Genomic DNA, 17,398 nt, shown 5'->3' with positions numbered 1-17,398 from the left:
TTCGACAACACACCCGTGCGGTGCACACTGACATTGCTTCCGCAGCGACTTGTAGCTAGGGTGCCAGCAAAGTGAGAGCCGCACACTTGAGTGTTCCCTTTAACAGTGGACCGTACTGTATCAACACCACCTAGATAGCACAAGGCCTGTTCACTCCGATCCATGACGTCATGCTACCTGGCCCGAAATTTCCATTGTTCAAGCCTGGCGTGACGAAAGCGGTGACGTGGAAATCACCGCTGCTTACTCGGGAGCATCCCCATTAGATTCTATTGCAGTCGGGCCAGGTGGTGTTAAGTGTATAAGCGTACGTCTATCATTTTCCCTTCCATTGCTCGATGCGCTGTCCCGAGCTTTCCTTTCGGGGTTTCTTTGTTGCGAGAGCCACAGGCATTAAAAGCCTACGGTACTGTCATGCATATTGGCAACCCCCCGTACTACATAGTCCCAGCTTCCCTCGCAGGGTTGTCGTACGTCGCGCTTCGTTCCGCATCTCCACGGCTGTCAGCTGGCCGCCGCCGCGCGAGGTCCTCGCTTTCTTCTCCGCTTCGCCCGGTTGCGCCGTGCGGTCACGTCCGAGTCGCCGCCGCCTTTGCCGCTGCTGCATCTGCGGTAGCCACTTGCACGCTTGTCCGTCGACGTCGTCGTCGCCGAGCTGCTGGTGTGGCCAGCGGACCGGGAAGCCGCCGCGCCTTGCGGCTTGTCTTGCGCAATGGAGGGCACGCGTCGCTTCCTGGCGCGAGCGTTGAACGGCCGCTGAGTGAATTACTGCCCGTCCGTGCTCTATACGGCCCCCCGCCAAGTTGAATGGTCGTCGTCTGTCACGGGTCACTGTGTTCCTCGCGGAGAGAGAGAGAGCACTATCGCCTGCCGACGCCGTGTGAACACGCGAGAGCTAGCGTTTGGGGACGCGCGTTTTATGGGCTATATATCGCGTCGCGAGCCGTCGCAGCCTTAACCCGGCGGTAGCGATGCAAGACGGCCGCCGAAAGTATCGATACATCAAAAGAGTGTTTAGCTGAGCTAGTTGGTTCATTCTTCGTGATTTGTAACAGCAGGAAATTGTGGAACACAGACACAGAAAGGAACGAACAGATGTGGACGTATATAGCTGCACTGTCAAGTGTGTCTGTGTTGCACAATTTCCTGCTGCTACAAACCTCGAAGAATATCGATACATGATCGAATGCGGTGCCTGAGCGCGGTCGTTAATTTTTATGCACGCTGCTGTCACCGTTTCACCGTAGAGTTTCACGTTAATGGCTGCGTGAAAACAACTGTAAGAACTTATCGGGTTCTGACATTGCAATTGGTCTTTTCCTTCGAATCGCCGGAGTTTTCACTAGTGTAGGTTGATCTCTGCTATATACTATAGCTTAGCTTTATTTATTTATTTATTTATTTATTTATTTATTTATTTATTATTTATTTATTATTTATTTATTTATTATTATTATTATTATTATTATTATTATTATTATTATTATTATTATTATTATTATTATTATTATTATTATTATTATTATTATTATTATTTTGTCGCTCGTCTGGGATGAGCGCTGGCGATAACAGCACGCGTGTTCTTGCCACGACGCGCGAACAGCTCCCGGCGATTATTGCGTATCAAGATCAAGGAAATGCGCTGCTCTGAACGGAGAGCCTGAGATGGACGGTTTACTTTCTCATTCAGACCGCATGATGACGCTGCTGTTCCGTGCGCAGTCACATGACATGTTTCGTATCGCGGGCTTTCTGTATTTTCCGGAAAAAGTAAACAAGTGATGGGTACCTAGCTTGCTGGGAACACCTCATTTCGACGTGTCTTACGATTTTCTGCAGCCGCCTATAATAGACATCTCGTCACTTAGAGCAATTAAAAAAGTTAGGTAATTACTTTTAAATAAATAATTCAATATCAGGGGTTACAAAATTACTGGCGGTTTCTAAAAAAAAATAGCTCTAAACATCGTGCACTTAAATCATTCACGTAAAATGAACCGCGCTTTTCTTTTTCTTTATTTAACTCGGTGCGTGGTTGGGACACCCTGTATAGAAAGCGTGACAGTGCGAATACGCGATTTCTTGCTCGTTATATCGAGAGCCCTGCACCAGAGCATCGCCTGCATCTGACAGCCTCAAACGCCCGAACAGACCATGACCCTTTTCGAGTAGAGCCAACACCTCCAAGAACCATGGTAGAGTGGGCGTGCATGCATCGGTGCTGTTGGTGAAGTGTCTTCTTAACGTTTCTTGGGGTCTCAATGTAAACTTCTGCGGACTCGGGTGATATCTGCGAGGACTTCGGCATCAGCTAATCATTCCATCTGGAAATCCTCGTGGGCGTTTAGAGGAATTTGCTCCCAGTTGACTGTTATTGGTGCACATGCGTAGAGAGATCTCGATATACCAAGCAAGAAATCGCGTATTCGCCGTGCTACTGTTCTTGTTTTTACTCTCTAGTGAGATCCATTCTATCATCGCTACAAAGCGTGTTTCATCTTTTCGATAAAATGCAGGCAGAGTTGCAGGCGCCGCATATGGTCTCATCTAATCAAGAAGCGAATAATATAAATCGCGTTCGTGCCTCACCGTTTACGTATCCACAGGCCGATCGGAGTTGCAGCACCGTAAGATGTCTTTTCGGCTACGAATCGTTTCTTCTTATAGGCGCTTTTCGTGGGTATGAGCCAGCCGTACGGAGTGGCAACGAAAGTAACTGCACTGAACAAGGTAGCTAAGGAAAAAAATTCGGCAGAGACACTTAAAATGGCTTACGGATGGCAATGCGAAAGCATTATAGTCCCTTTGGTGAAATCACGCACGCCCTAGGCACGCCTTTAGTCAGCCAGAACCGTGGAGCCGCCTCGCAGCCCAGAGGCCCGGGCTCGATTCCCACCCAGACCGAAATGTCGCACCTCTTTGAGGTCCCGGATGCATGATTTCAACCGCGTTCACCGCGTTGCAGTGTTGTTCAGGAGCTCAGCTTTCCCATCCACTCTTTAACTCTTCCGCGTGACCGGCTGCCCACACTTCACAGACACGCACTTTTTCCACGTTGAAGCTCCTAATGCTAACGCATTGATAGCTGCCGGTTGCTGCAGACTGCTCGAACACAGCAGCCTGAAGCCGCGCGCCAGCCTTTTAAGCACGGCTGTCAAGCGGCTTGGCGTAGCTAGCAGCGAGTTCGTCATGGTAGCACGGTTCGTCGTCTCTCGGCCGGAAATATAACGGCGCGTCCGAGGTGAACAGAACACATCCCGTCGGTGTGAGATTATAAAGCGGCATATCTTGAGCCAGCCGTCCATGGCGGGCCCCCGTCTAGTAGATATAGGGCCTCGTGCCGTCGCCTTCGACGCTTTCGCATCGGACCGAGCGAAAGATAGCGAACAGTCGCTGCATTGTTTGTTCCCAAGAAGGAAAGCCGACTTGCGAAACTTTTTTTCTCTGGAGCGGAAACGGCCGCTGAACGTAGCCGCACTTGGCTGGCCGAGCTTCGGCGACCCGTAAAACGCGTTGAATACGAGTCGGCCGATGTAGTACGCATACATTGATGCTTCACGTGAAATAGAGTGGTTCTTTAAAGTGCACTCAAAGCACATTACACTAGCATTCTTGCTTTTTTTTTTTTTTTTTAACCTGCCGTGGAGGCGTAGTGGCTTTGACGTTGCGCTGCGCTAAGCTCGAGGGTGCGGAACCAAATAGCGGCCGCGGCTGCCGCATTTCGATGGGGGGCGAAATGCGAAAACGCCCGTATACCGTGCCCTGGCGCACATTACAGAATCCCAGCTTGTCGAAATTAATCCGGCGTTCCCCCACTACGGCGTGCCTCATAATCATATCGTGATTTTGGCACGTGACACCCCAGAGTCTAATCTAATCTAGCAATTTTACTTTCTGCCCCCATCCGAATGCGGCTGCCGCGGTCGGGAATCGAACATGCTCGGTGCTCGGAATTTCTCTTATTTCCTCGCTTCAAACTATAAAGGGAAGACGGAAATGGAATGAAATACCGGGGGTTCAACGCTTACTCACGCACGTTACTGTCTCTGGAACGACTGCTTGCCTCTCCTCATTTACACGCGTTTTATATGGCCTCTATTTGTTTTCTACAAAGCAATCTGCGGCAAACAGCATACAACTACAAACACAAATATACAAGCGATCGAACAAGAAATCGGCGTCGTGCTAGCGATTAAGAGCAACCTTTAGCTTGCTCTTAAAAATTAAAGAAAAAAAAATGTTTCAACTTTACTACTCTAACCCAGCAATCATAATAATAATAAAAAAAAAAACACACACACACACACAAAAAAAAGAAAGGAAAATATAACAATTCCGTAAACTGGAGCTACTATGACATCTAAAGGTGGCAGAATTGATGTATTATATACGTACTCTGTAGTACACGACTGATATGCGAGTGAACTTTCTCAAAACCCCCGTAAACATCGTAACAATTTAACGTAAGTTATAAACTTGAATATCATGTTTGTCTGCTTTAAAAACTCTGATGCACTTTATAGAACTGCGATCTCTATTTTTGGCGCATAGATACTGACTTGTAATCTTTACGTGGTGAAGTTTCGTTGACTCACTGATTTTCGACAATTTCCGTTAAAAAATTTTTTTTTGAGGCACTAAATCAGCATTTTGCATCCCACGGTGCAGATTTCTCTCCTACTAAATGCGGCAAATTGTAGTCAAATTGGTTGTAGTCTAATGAGCGCATGTCTGTGCTTTCAAACATCATTTGAATAAGGAATAATTCGGAGTTGACCTCAAAGTAAAACATGTCGCGCTTTGTGGCTATTATTGCAGGGTATACCGGGTAAAGAAGAAACGCTGCTTCCGAAGCGGCGGAAAATCACTATAGTGCAACGTCGGCACTTTATCAGAGTCGTCGGCTGAATGCTTTTTCGTTATCGCAGCGACCACTGCGCGGCTGGCCGCTTCTGCGAAAAGCCGTTGAATAAAGTGTGCTTTCTTTATTTTCTTTATTTTTTCACTGGTTCCTCTTGTCCCGCGAAACCGGTTTGCCTTCCAGGGAACTGTCCAGGTATACATAAAAGGCGTATTGAACGCCGTAGCAATTTCCCGCGTTGTCGTGAGCTTATAGACAACACAGAAGAAAGCAGGGGGGGAAACACCAACAACAAAAAGCCATTACGGCTGGGAAAACGATTTCGCTATTGCGGTAAAAGGGTGTAGGACGCTCGAAGCAAGCAAAGTGCAACGTCCTGTTTTCGACATGTCTGCGACTGTTACAGCTTTTTGAATTTTCACCGACCTGCTTGAGTGTTGTGAAGAAGCGTGGCTCGACCGTCGTGTGCAGGCACTGCCTAGTAAAGTCAGAATGCGCTACGGGATGGTATTACGGGACGGGTCTCTTTCTTAGCTGTTCGAGAAAGTCTGCAATATCTTTCGCATGACAAATTGTTAGAGAGTGCAGGTATGACTCACGCAATGCGACGGATTGTTGAAAAATGCAAGCGTGAACGAAACTTTCACGTTGATAATAATAAAAAGAAAGGGGGGGGGGGGGGGGTTAAGTGCCAAAACCGCGATCTGTGATTACGACACACGCTGATAGTGGGAGGACTCCGGGTTAATTTTGACCACTTGGGGTTCTTTGACGTGCGCCTAAATCTAAGTGCATAGGTGCTTTTGCATTACGCCCCCAATTGAAATGCGTCCGCCGTAGCCGGGATTTGATCCCGCGACCTCGGATGTCGATTTGGCGCCGGCACAACTGTATAGTTCGAAAATGTGTTGTACTGACCATGATGGTGGTCATGTTCAAATACAACGCAATGAAATATGGAAAGCCCAAGAGTAGTACCCAAGAGTAGTACCCAAAGAGTAGTATACGAAGCTACAATGGAAACCGAATAAAGAAAGAAAGAGCTACAAAGGAATCACATACATTGTTTCCTGGTCCAAGGTTCGACCCTCTGAACAGGTCGAATTTGTCCTCAACTGGGAAGCTTTCTTTCGGAGTAACCTGTGTGTGTTTCCGTTGTAGATTCGTGCTTTCATCTTGGCTAAATGGCAATATTTCCCCTTCATGCATCTTACCCACCTAGCGGTCTTTCGCAGAACGGATTTGCCAAATACTACTGCACGATTATGAATACCTGTGGCACGTTATCGGAACTTGCCCTTCGGAGTCTTACGTTTGCTGTGCGGAGTTGCGTTTTCTTACACGATCGTTTTGTCTATGGCCATGACGTTTGACAGCGCGAACGTAGACAAAGGACGGTGGCAGAGGCGACAAACGAAGACAAGCGCTGACTTATAGCTGATTTTAATCTTCACAGGGGCGCATGTGCACCCCTGTACATATGTGCGCTTTTTGTGAAAATTAAAATCAGTTGGAAGTCAGTGCTTGTCTTCGTTTGTCGCCTCTCCCGCCGTCCTGTGTCTATACGTTCGCGCTGTCAAACATCACTGAATCAACACCACCTAGCCCTGGTCGCATACCTTACTGTCTATGGCTACTGTTCCGGGTAATTTGGCTAACTGCCCTTATTTAGTTAAATAAATTTTACTGCGATAGCAATTATATGGACACTCAAAGAGGATTTCTGCCGTCGTCGTCGCCGTCGCCGTGAGGTTCCGTATGACGTCAACGGCGATGAAATCGTCGCCGCGCGCCGGACGCTGTATGTGCGAGTGAAAGGGCGCGAGGGACGCGCGCTTTCACGGGGAGCGAACGCACGGCGGAGAACAAACGCGCGTTCTGCGCCGTGCTCCCTGAAGGGCTGCAGAATTGAGCGTCTCTTTCCTCCTTTAGAATCACCATATATATATATATATATATATATATAGAGAGAGAGAGAGAGAGAGAGAGAGAGAGCAAACGCGACTTCTTCCGTCGCGCGAAAGGTCGTGGGGGGACGGGACAAAGGGAGGCGACGTTTAGCTGCGGCACCAAATGCGTATTTATATAAAAACCTTGCGAGGCGAGAAGGTGGTAAATACTTCCGACGCTGCTCGACGAGTTTCCCGTTCTGATCTCGTCGAAAACATCCGAGCCGCCCCCAGAGGCCATGGCAACAGTCCACCAATGCCACGCGCGTTCGGTGCGAACGCGGGCAAAACGGCGACGGCGTCGACAACAGTTCTGCGCGTTGCTGGTGCTGCTGCATGTCCAAGTTTATACAGCTGATAAAACTACTATCCTTACTCCGTATAGCTCTCTGCTAAGTTGCTGTCGCAATTGATGCTTCGCCTTTCGGGTGAAACTGCGACATACTTAATTTACTTTACAACCACCCTATTGTAGCTTGGCCGGTGCATGCTATGCCTTGCATAATTACGCCCCCCCCCCTTTTTTTCCCCCCCGTATATTATTTCCCCCCCTGTTTGTCTTAAAATTTCTTGTTTACACTTACTGTATACCAAGGTTTAGTACTATCACATTCACATGATGTGTAGCTCGTCGAAACTTACGTCACCGCTAGCTGAAGCCGAACTGTACACACAAGAAGGCGCACATATCCAGCCGCGGCCGATGTAAAGTTCTCGTCAGAAGTTTACGGACCACGTCATCTGAGAAAACGTTGACATTGCGGAGAGTTTGTGACCGTATATGGCCAGTAAAAGCGCGTACAATACTGCGTGTTTCACATTTACTAGTACTACATGTACAGGCTGGAAATCCGAATGCGAGGCGGTGTGCCCATGTCGCGTAAATATTCAGCATCTATTCGGATTCCGTGGTCCGTAAGCTTTCGACGAAGACTTTGGTTGACACTGCGTCTTGCCTGCCCATATTGGGCGCAAAATTTTCGGTTTAGCTTTGTTCGCTAATAGTGAACTGTTTTTCTGCGCCAAAGAAATGTCATTAGTGTTCTGAACGTATAATCTAGTACCAGCGTAAGCTGACAATGCGTTTGTCTTTAGAGCCTCTTTATTGCCACTTGATTGTATCTTGTCACCAGTGAACGGCGTCGATAAATGACGTTAATGTCTTCCAATGCGATTGCATTGTGCACTCCGATATACAACGCCGGCAAATGACATTTCAGTCGTCCAAGGTGTTCGCATTGTGCGCGCGCCCGTACACAAAAGGCAGTAAATAGATGAGCGTATGTTCTGCGGCTTCCGGTCTTCTTTAAACGCGTTCCCGGAGGCGAGAACTCCAACAATAGTCTTTTCATTGCCGACAACGTGTGCACACAGACTGCGTGTCTATATATATACCGCATTTTTGCGGGCGTTGTCCGCGTGCACATAGGAAATGGCGCTTATCCAGTGGCCAAAGTTTTGTCTGCTTGACAAGACGGTACCTGCAAAGTGGGGCAATGACAAAGAAAGCTTTTTAAAAAATAGCTACTACCTACTCAAGATGTATTGTTGGGAGTGAGCTGGTTGTTCACAGTTTGCTTGAAGTGACATAAAATTGTGTAGAACGACATGCAGTTGGTTGTTCACAAATTGCGTTTAGTGTGACCGTGCATGGTCACACTAAACGCACTTTATGTTCTTTCTTGTTTATCGTTATTTTTTCTTATATTCTCTTTAGGGTCGTTGTAAAGTTAGCCTTTTCTTTGTCTTCTTTCTTCTTCGTTTGGTAATGGAACGACCATCGCTTGGTCGTTCCCTTTTAGGCCTATTTATTTAGTTTTATTGTTGTTCAAGAATCACATCGTGTGGCAGCACACGCCACCTATAGCCTTAGGTGAGCATGCACTGAGCTTGTGAGCGTATTGTAGTTTACGCAATACCGGAACTCCGGAGCTACAGACGCGCGCAGCAAGCGCTGGTATAGTCGCATCTTGATCGACCTTGACGCTAGCTAGACCACACAGAACGTGGCCTAAGAGATTGCACTGGGCCGTTACAATCTCAGAGGCACCGATCTGCCTGATCGTTAGCCAATAAATAGTACGTTGGCTACCTATCGTGAATTTCTCCTCTGTCATCGTTCTGCGACAGCCATTGAAAAAAAAAAAAGCCATTTCTAATGCGCTGTAGTTCAAGAAAGTGTCAAAAGGTGACGCTGCCAGCGTTGCTGCTGCCTAGGGAGCCTGCCATAGAGTTTCTCACTATAACACCTAGAGGGTAAACTGGCGCCACCGTCTATGCGAGTTTCTTAAAGGGCGCCGTGCCCTCATGGGAATGACGGGATATGTGTCTGCGAGGCTTGTGTTGGCTGGTGTTGAACGAGGCTTCGTCTAAAACGTGGATATGGCTACACAAATAATGCGTTCTTAAAGTAAAATCTACATAAAAGGCTTTCATTCACCCATATTACATCCCTCAATAAAGTTTACTCACCTACACTGCAGAATCAAGCGAAGAAAAGCAAGAACAGACGACTAGTTGTTCCAAAGGGAGCGAGAATCTTGTCGTCTGCCCTCCAACTTTAGCTGCCAGCGGATTCTTTTTACGTTTCATATAATTGTGCATCCAGTAGTAAGTCCTCAAAATTATACAAAACATGTCTTTGTGTAATAATAAAGCTAAAGCAGTTTTTTACGTGCTGTTTTAGCAGGAAATGAATCATTGACAGACGAAACGGTGCTAGCCAGGTGCGTCTTCAAGGCGTTCTGGCTCTCCAAGAACGATGCCAATCCGAAGTCACAATATACCGGCATTCCCATGGATACCACAGCGCAGCAGCGCCAGTTTTCCCTCTAGGTAATATAGTGAGAAACTCTATGGAGCCTGCATTCAAGCGACTTGCATGTAGGCTTCCTACTGCTGCCGTGAACACCTCCGGCGTTTTCAAATGACAGTAGTACGGAGAAGTTAAGCTCTCCGAATTAACGCGTTACAATGCCTTATAAATGTAGAACTCTCCTACTGGCACCAGTTACGCTATGCAACTATAATGCTTGACAAAGTTAATTTTACTACTAAGTACTTCAAGAACGCTGCAGACGCGAGCTTCGACACATGGCGCACGTTCCTTATATCCGAACTCACCAAGGAAATGGGCCTGTAGCATATCGTGGGACAAAATACTTCCTTTTCCTGGGCTAACTTGACTGCCATAATGTACGACTGCAAGTCTCTGGAGCAATGAACACGCTGCTGCCCCAGCGCGAACGAAAGGGTCTTGTCTCTCCGAGTATATAATGCGTATAGGGGTGCGCGCAGTTCGCGAGAAAGCACGGGTCATGATGGCACTCCCTTGTGCGCGCGTTAACGCGCTCGTCGCTGTGTCGAAGGATTCGGCGCAGCGTTGAGCGAACGGCGCCGCGGGCTGCCTTCCCCCCTTTGTTCGATTGTTAGTTCGCGCTCATTTGACGTGGCCGCGCCTTTTGTGCTTTTCGCCGGCGCAGTCGTGTGGGTTCCAGCGTCTGGCGTTCAATGTGTACGCATCGCGATTTATGTATGGTCCCGTACGCGTTTTAAGTCTATATACACACTCCGGTCGACGACCCAGTTTTTGAAAGGGAGGCGCGACGCTGCTTGGCACGTACGCGCGCCTCTAGGCCTGTTAACGAAACGTGCGTTAACGAAATGTGCTCGCGCGCTGTGGTGAAGGGTTCCGAATGTCTATTTGCCTTAGAGTCTCGACCTTCGAGTCGTCACTACGCCTGGCATCGCTGACGCAATGCCTCATGTGCGCCGGCGGCGGCAGTCTCGAGTCAAAGATGATTTGCGAACACTTTGACGTTTTTGCTGTCGGACGAGAGGGCGAGAAACGTGGTTATCGTAGTGTTCGCCAGCCTACGGGATGCATACCATTAGTTAATTCGACATTGCTATGTAGAACTGGTAAATGGTTGTCATATTAACGCGGCAGATGTCTATGTACTATGATACTTCGGGATCTCTTTTCTCCGTACGTCATCCCATGCATTGAATTTGCACAGTGTGAATAAAGAAAAATAAATTACGTTTAAGAAAATAAAGCTGCATTAGTTTAATCAATAAATATTTTCCAAGTGTACATCGGCCCGTGTGCATTCTACAAGGACAACACGTTAATTTGTGTTTATGGCCAGCGGAACATGGTATTAAGTCGTGTTGTCATTTCAGGTGATCGTGATCCCACACTCGCACAATGACCCTGGCTGGCTGAAGACCTTCGAGGGCTACTTCCTGAGCAACACGGCGCACATATTGAACAACATGGTGGAATTCCTGCAGAAGCACAAGGACTTCTCCTTCCTCTGGGCCGAGATGTGCTTCTTCTCACGGTGGTGGCGCAGGTGGGTGCGCCCTTTTTTTCTCCTTCTCGAGGAAAATGTTTTTTTTTTTCTAGCCCATAAGCTCTAAAAGTTAGCCACAAATAGTCTAAGGAGCGAATTGCGATGTGTGACTCTCTATGACTTCTCTGAACTTCTCTGTGAGACTTGCTGCATACGCGTCTTCTCAACCTGACTATGTCCCCTATATTCTTTCCTGAAGCTTTTCTTTCACATTTAACTTTCTTCGTATTAACAACGGCGTTTATATTCTACACTCATAATGTCTTTCTTTCCTTCTTTTCATAGTGTGTGTGATCAATCAATCAATCAATCAATACATACATACATAAATCAATCAACAAACCCTTCACCACATTCCGCTGTCGTGGCGACATTGTCAGGATTACAACTAATTCGCGCTTTTCGAACTTCATAGGCACAGCATGAACGAACTAGCCGAAGAACTAGCCTAACGTCGTTGATCTGTAGCCTCACCCCGTTCAAGTTCGTAGTACACAGGAACAGGAAGTGTTTTATCTTGGGACGTTGATTGGGGAGTAGCAGTGCTCAAACCAGCTCCTTTGCAGTTTACGTCCAAAATGTTGTACGTCTGTCATGGGGCTGCTTCGCTCGAACGACAGAGCGAAATCCTCACAGAGAGACGTACTACTTAAGCGTCGTTCATTTCCTGATTTCGTCTATCGGCGTGCCGGCTAATGAGGGCTTCTCTCTGCGAACATGCGCAGACTGCTTCTATAGGGCCGATGCGGACCCGCATGCTCGACGTCCGGCAACGTCACGTTATTGGAGAAGCGTCAGACTGACTGCTGCTCGATGAGGAGACACTACACGCATATATGCATAATTTGATGCCTGCGTACTCTTATTTTTTTTTCTTCGTTACATCGGCGACATCTCCCGCATCACGTTGGTTTATGGTGTATTGAATACCGCATAGTAATGCTCTCTGCACAGCAGCAGTCTGCTGTGCAGAGAGCATTACATGCCTTCACCGTGCGACTTTAAGCCGTGCAGGTCGGAGATTGCTTTAGGACCTTGAAATAGAAATAGAGGGGGGGAGGAGGGGGGGGGGGGGGGGGCTGGGAGAACATTGACCATGCGTTCTCAGTTCGATGCAGACATATGAACGAGTAGCCCGTGACAAGCGAAGGAGGAAGTGCTGGCGAGACGACAGAAATACTGTCTCTAAGGCAGTGGCAGCTCATGATCTATAACTTTTCAATTATTTCTTTCACTGTGCTAGTCGATCGAAACTGTGTTAGCTGGGTCCGTCCTTTACTTGACGCCGCCATTGTCAGGCCGCCCTTCTCGTCCTCCGCCTTCTCACCCTCGTAATAGACGGTGTCGAAAACTTGGCGTCTGTGACGTGTTTCCGGCAATCGCTTCCGAAACGTGCAGCCAGCAAAAGCATAGCCTTCGAGGTCTGTTTTTGTTACCCTGAGAAAGCCGATGCAGGGGCGTGGATTTGGGCACCACCTCTACGGCGAAGAAATACTCGAAATAGGCTTTTCCACACTGTTAGGTTGCCCCTTGCAAGATGGCCGACAGCCCGCTCACGGCAACATGGAACCGAAGGTAGGCTTGCAAACAGCGAGTATGTAGACAGCAAGAGATGGGGTGTATTCGAACCGCGGTCAAAATTGTATAGACAGCCTACGTTAACAGCTAAAAAAACATCTTCGAGCACCAGCAAAAGAACGCACCTGGAACCATATGGAAGACGTCTAGGGTGGTTGTATTAACGTCTCTAGACGCGGGGTATATATATAGATACCTGACGCCACCTGGTGCCGACAAGAAAAAGCAAAGGAAAGCGCAGATTATCGCTGTATTTTAAAAATTTTCGCGTGCGAACCTACAAAACACACAGCGTCGCTTTTAAGCACATAAGAGCCGACGACCCTCCCGTAAAGTTTTCGAGTACGCTCCGCATTCTGCTCAACCACCATCTTGTTTGAACAGCGAAGTAGCCGGCATCGTTATAGCGACGTCGGTCATCTTGCGTAGGTCGATGTAGATGCGCTTGAATGCGCACTTGCAGAATTCCGGTATCCCCTGTTTATGCGCAGTTTTGAGCGCCTCGCAGGCGCTCTGGCCGTGGTGGTGTCGGCGCATGTATTTCGAAGTCCGCAGTCGGCACTATTGGAGCGTACGAAGGCGACGTTGTGCGTTCATCGCTAAGAAGTATATTTGTTCTTGAGAAGGTAGCGGTTTCCGCTTTGAAAGCCTGTTGCTGTCGCAGTAAATTAGCTCGGAACCGCTGCATTCTGCCGATTTTCTTCTGCGGCTGTTTACTTGCTTAGAATCTTGCAGGGAAAGCCTGGATATTGCCGCAATGCCGTAACGCCGTACTCCGTCTTCAAACCCGCTTCCTGTTAGACAGAGATGAAGGGCTAATTTCGAGGATCAGGACTCCTTCGCGAAATTACACGCGAAGAATTCAACTCTGTTACTTTTCAATCCGGCACCCCTTTGTTTTGTCAAAATTATTCTGGAAGGACTCGTCATACCCTCTATAGTTCAGGCTGCCGATGATGACGATTGCTTTATATCGGTGCGCAAAGCTACACGCGCGTTCCTCTGCGTTCCGCACGAAGTAAATTAAGATGGTGCTTCCCTGTATGAATTTTCATTGTCTTCCTTACCTTCAGTACGCGCGAAGTGCTAGCTTAAATTTAAAAAACCCTATTCTGACTATGGCAAAGCTGGGGGGCTTCACTGCCGATGCCGGTACTATTGCGCCGGAGACAGCACTTGTGTAGGACAGGGAAGCGCCTTCGTGTATCGAATGTTGTAATAAAGCGAGTAGTATTTCATCCTTTTCGGACAGTGGAAGCGTGTGGAAGTCTGGAGAACTAATTTAATGTCCTACTTGACGAGTACTACGTTTTTATTTTTTTTCCGTTTTACGTCGGCTCGGCCAGTGTGTTGTTTCAATACACGAAAATTCGAAGGCCTTTCGAAAGCAGAGGCTCTGAGTAATCCTCGCAGTGTTTAATGCTTACTCCACTTAATGTATCTGTGTGACAGAGTGCGATTTGATGCTGCCTAGTAAATTCATGTCTGCTTTTTATTAAATCTGAATACGTTTCTTAGTCGGTGGGGGAGGTATCGTAGGAGTGACAAACGTACGTAGTGAGTATTTTGTCGTGTCCGTGAATATGACGTGGAGTGTGGCTTACAAGGCACTGAATTTGGTTGAAAACCGCTGCATTTTATTCAGAAGAAAGAAAAAAGAAAACAGGTTTGGAAGTGACAGGTACAAACACGGTGTCGTCGTTCAACCAATTATTGGCGCTTTCTCTGCGTTTACGGTTAGTCACATAGGTTAGTTCAGTATACAACCAGGCTATGGTCTATCCACACCAGTTCCGCGTTACAGCCTTTCGTCACACTTCTCCTTAGAGCCCTGTAACCTTGTGTTGTAAAAAAGGAATAAAAAAGGAAAGGAAAGCATACTCTCACGGTAGTCTATGGATTCAAGATACCGTACTCAAGAATATGTGGTTTGCAGATACTTGTTGCTTTCCTTGAGCTCTAACTATAGCACTATCTCACGGGCCCTAAATAGCCCTCGAATATATGATTCTTCGTTCAGCAAAACATCATTCCATCGCTCTAGGCAGAAGTAATTGGGGTTGTATGGCGATGAGCCTGCGGGTTTGTCGTTGTTACCATCGTGGATGAATGATGCATCAATTGAGCTGATTTGCTTCATGCAGGGAGGACCTCTTGAGGCAATGCATATATTTTATTATGTCACCGCTTCGTAACGGAACTTTTATGCTCATAGCTCACATCATTAGTCTTTGTCATTATTTTAATACTCGTATATTTTACGCAATTTACAGCGACTTGTCTTAGGCCTCTTTACAGCGACCTTTTATCTACCATTTGCTACACGCTGTCCACTCCATCCATAATACATTGAGAACCCACCACCATATGTCATGGCGCTCTTTGGCCATAGCTGGCCCTTGCGCCATTAAACGCTACGCATCGTCATCATCACCATCATTGCTTCATACAGGGATACGTTTTTTTTGTTTGTTTTTCACTGTTAACGAACGGTTTATCTGACTTCGAAGTTCTGTCGAAGCATGCGTTCGGGTCCCGTACTTCAAGTGCTAGCACCTGATTGTTAGCGAGAAATAATTAGGAGACCCGAGACGCTCGATGTTTTTGTTAGTTACAATCGTATGAAGAAAACAGACGTATGGCTCATGATTCGTTGTCTGTTTTCTTCATATTGTTTCGCGAATGAAGCACTAATTACTCAGAAAACTATCTACAAGGTATATTTACAAAGCGGATTGCAACGCTGACCAATCTGGCTGATAGCTTGCACGAGGGACCTTTCGTTGTCGTCGTCGTCGAGACGACTGTGCTCCGGCCTTCTTCAACGGGTGCACGTATCAACATCATCTGATTGTGTTAGTCTACTTTCATTTTGTTCTGTTCAGGTTCCATTTCTCTGGGATAGCGCAATTCACTTCTGCGTGCTGCACGAACTAGATAGTGAAACTTAAGTCTCTGCCTGACACCGACCTATCTCTGTGCTTTTCACTGCGGTTCTCGTGCAGCCTGGAGAACCGGCCGCACCTTCGGGACGCTGTCCGACACCTGGTGCACCGTGGCCAGCTGGAGATGGTGACAGGTGGCTGGGTGATGACGGATGAGGCTGCCGCCCACTACTACGCCATGGTGGACCAGCTGGTCGAAGGACACCAGTGGCTGCGCTCCACCCTGGGTGTGGTGCCGCGCGCCGGCTGGTCCATCGACCCGTTCGGGCACGGTGCGACCGTGCCGTACCTGTTGCAGGCCGCCGGCATCCGCAACACTTTTATCCAGCGGACCCACTTCGCCTGGAAAGAGTTCCTCGCCGCGAGGAGGTTCGTATGGGTTGTTATCGCATGCTTGTTTGCAGTCTGTAGAGCGACCTATGAAACTAAAACTTTAGCGAGGTTAAAGGGGGTAGCCGGTAAACGGGGGTAACCGCCATTCTAGGTGACATTAGGAGGAAGAAATGATGTTGGCCAGGACATGTAATGCGTGAGACAGATAACCGGTTGTCTATTATAGAGTTACGGAATGTACGCCAAGTGAAAGGAAGCGCAGTTGAGGATGACACGGAAATAGGGGGTGTGATGAAGTTATGAAATTTACAGGTACAATAGGATGTTAACTGGCGCAAGACTGGGGTAATAGAAGATCGCTGGACATACTACGATGATGATGATGTTGACCGGCTATAAAACACAGCCTACATAATCCTCTGCCTTGATTGGATAGTTTCGTATAGTCATTCATGTTACTGTTGACAGTAACAGCAACGCAGTAACGTACGCTGATAAACTGCAGTACTAGTTAGCAAGGGTGCTTCCTTGGAGTGCAGTGTACCGTTGTGTTTGTAGGCGTTGCGACTAACTCTGAAATCGCCGATTCTCGGCTTGTCATAGCCTGTTTCGTTTACTTATGGATGGGGATTGTGTAGACTATCAAAAGCGATAACATCACCTGCGATGTGTTCGCAGCCTTTTTCTCGCCTTCGTTACAGCTCACTATCAGCTCTTGCGTGTGTACGGCGTTAGATTCGGAGCGTTGCGAAGGGTTTGAAGAAGCTATGTGGAGCAATGACGCCCCCACATTTATGTGAGAATACTCGTGCGTGTGTTGTCTAAGTGACATCACGCAGAATTGCGAACATTAAAAAAAAATGGCATTTATTGTGCCTTTTATTCAAGAAATACAGTTATCCTAAATGCATACAAAAGTAATAGTTTCTCGATAGAACGCGCTTAGGAATTGAGGAAGGTAAACTCACTACGCAATGTTACCAAGCGAATGTTCGCCTATTCCGGACACCGACAGAGGCCATTCGCGGGCGTAGTGCTGCGAACAAAAACGCGTCCGAGTGATTGTATTCGCCCACGGATTGTATTCGCCCACGCCGGCGCCTCGCTCCGAAGCCTAATAGGGGGAAGCCTTTCGCGTGAGCGTCCCGCGAGGTGTGCCGAGGAACGCCCGGTCGGTCCGCGCAGGACGACGTCCTGAAGTGGTTCCGAAGCTAGAAATAGGCGGAACCCAGTTCCTCTCGCGCAGCCAAGTTATCTAGGCTCTCAAGTGGCGCTAGCATTGGAACACTCCCGCCATCTCCCGCCGTAGCTGCGTTACTACGACACTGACTTCCACCATCGCGTAGGTGTCATGCGGTGAAGCCGAATGTTGGG

The 17,398-nt window shown here is 47.7% G+C and overlaps 1 protein-coding gene across 1 annotated transcript in view; it reads left to right on the top strand.

Moving 5' to 3' along the window:
* The window catches only part of LOC119446599 (alpha-mannosidase 2), a 105,673-nt gene that overhangs the window by 81,186 nt on the left and 7,089 nt on the right, over positions 1 to 17,398 (top strand). Inside the window, exons 2-3 of the mRNA XM_037711075.2 lie at positions 10,996 to 11,168; positions 15,752 to 16,060. Coding sequence (XP_037567003.1) covers positions 10,996 to 11,168; positions 15,752 to 16,060 — 482 coding nt within the window. The remainder of the gene's footprint in view (positions 1 to 10,995; positions 11,169 to 15,751; positions 16,061 to 17,398) is intronic.

The sequence above is a fragment of the Dermacentor silvarum genome, chromosome 3 (genome assembly GCF_013339745.2).
Source record: "Dermacentor silvarum isolate Dsil-2018 chromosome 3, BIME_Dsil_1.4, whole genome shotgun sequence".
Lineage (NCBI taxonomy): Eukaryota > Metazoa > Arthropoda > Arachnida > Ixodida > Ixodidae > Dermacentor > Dermacentor silvarum.
Note: the sequence above shows the minus strand (reverse complement) of the source record. Positions and strands in the feature narration are given on the sequence as shown.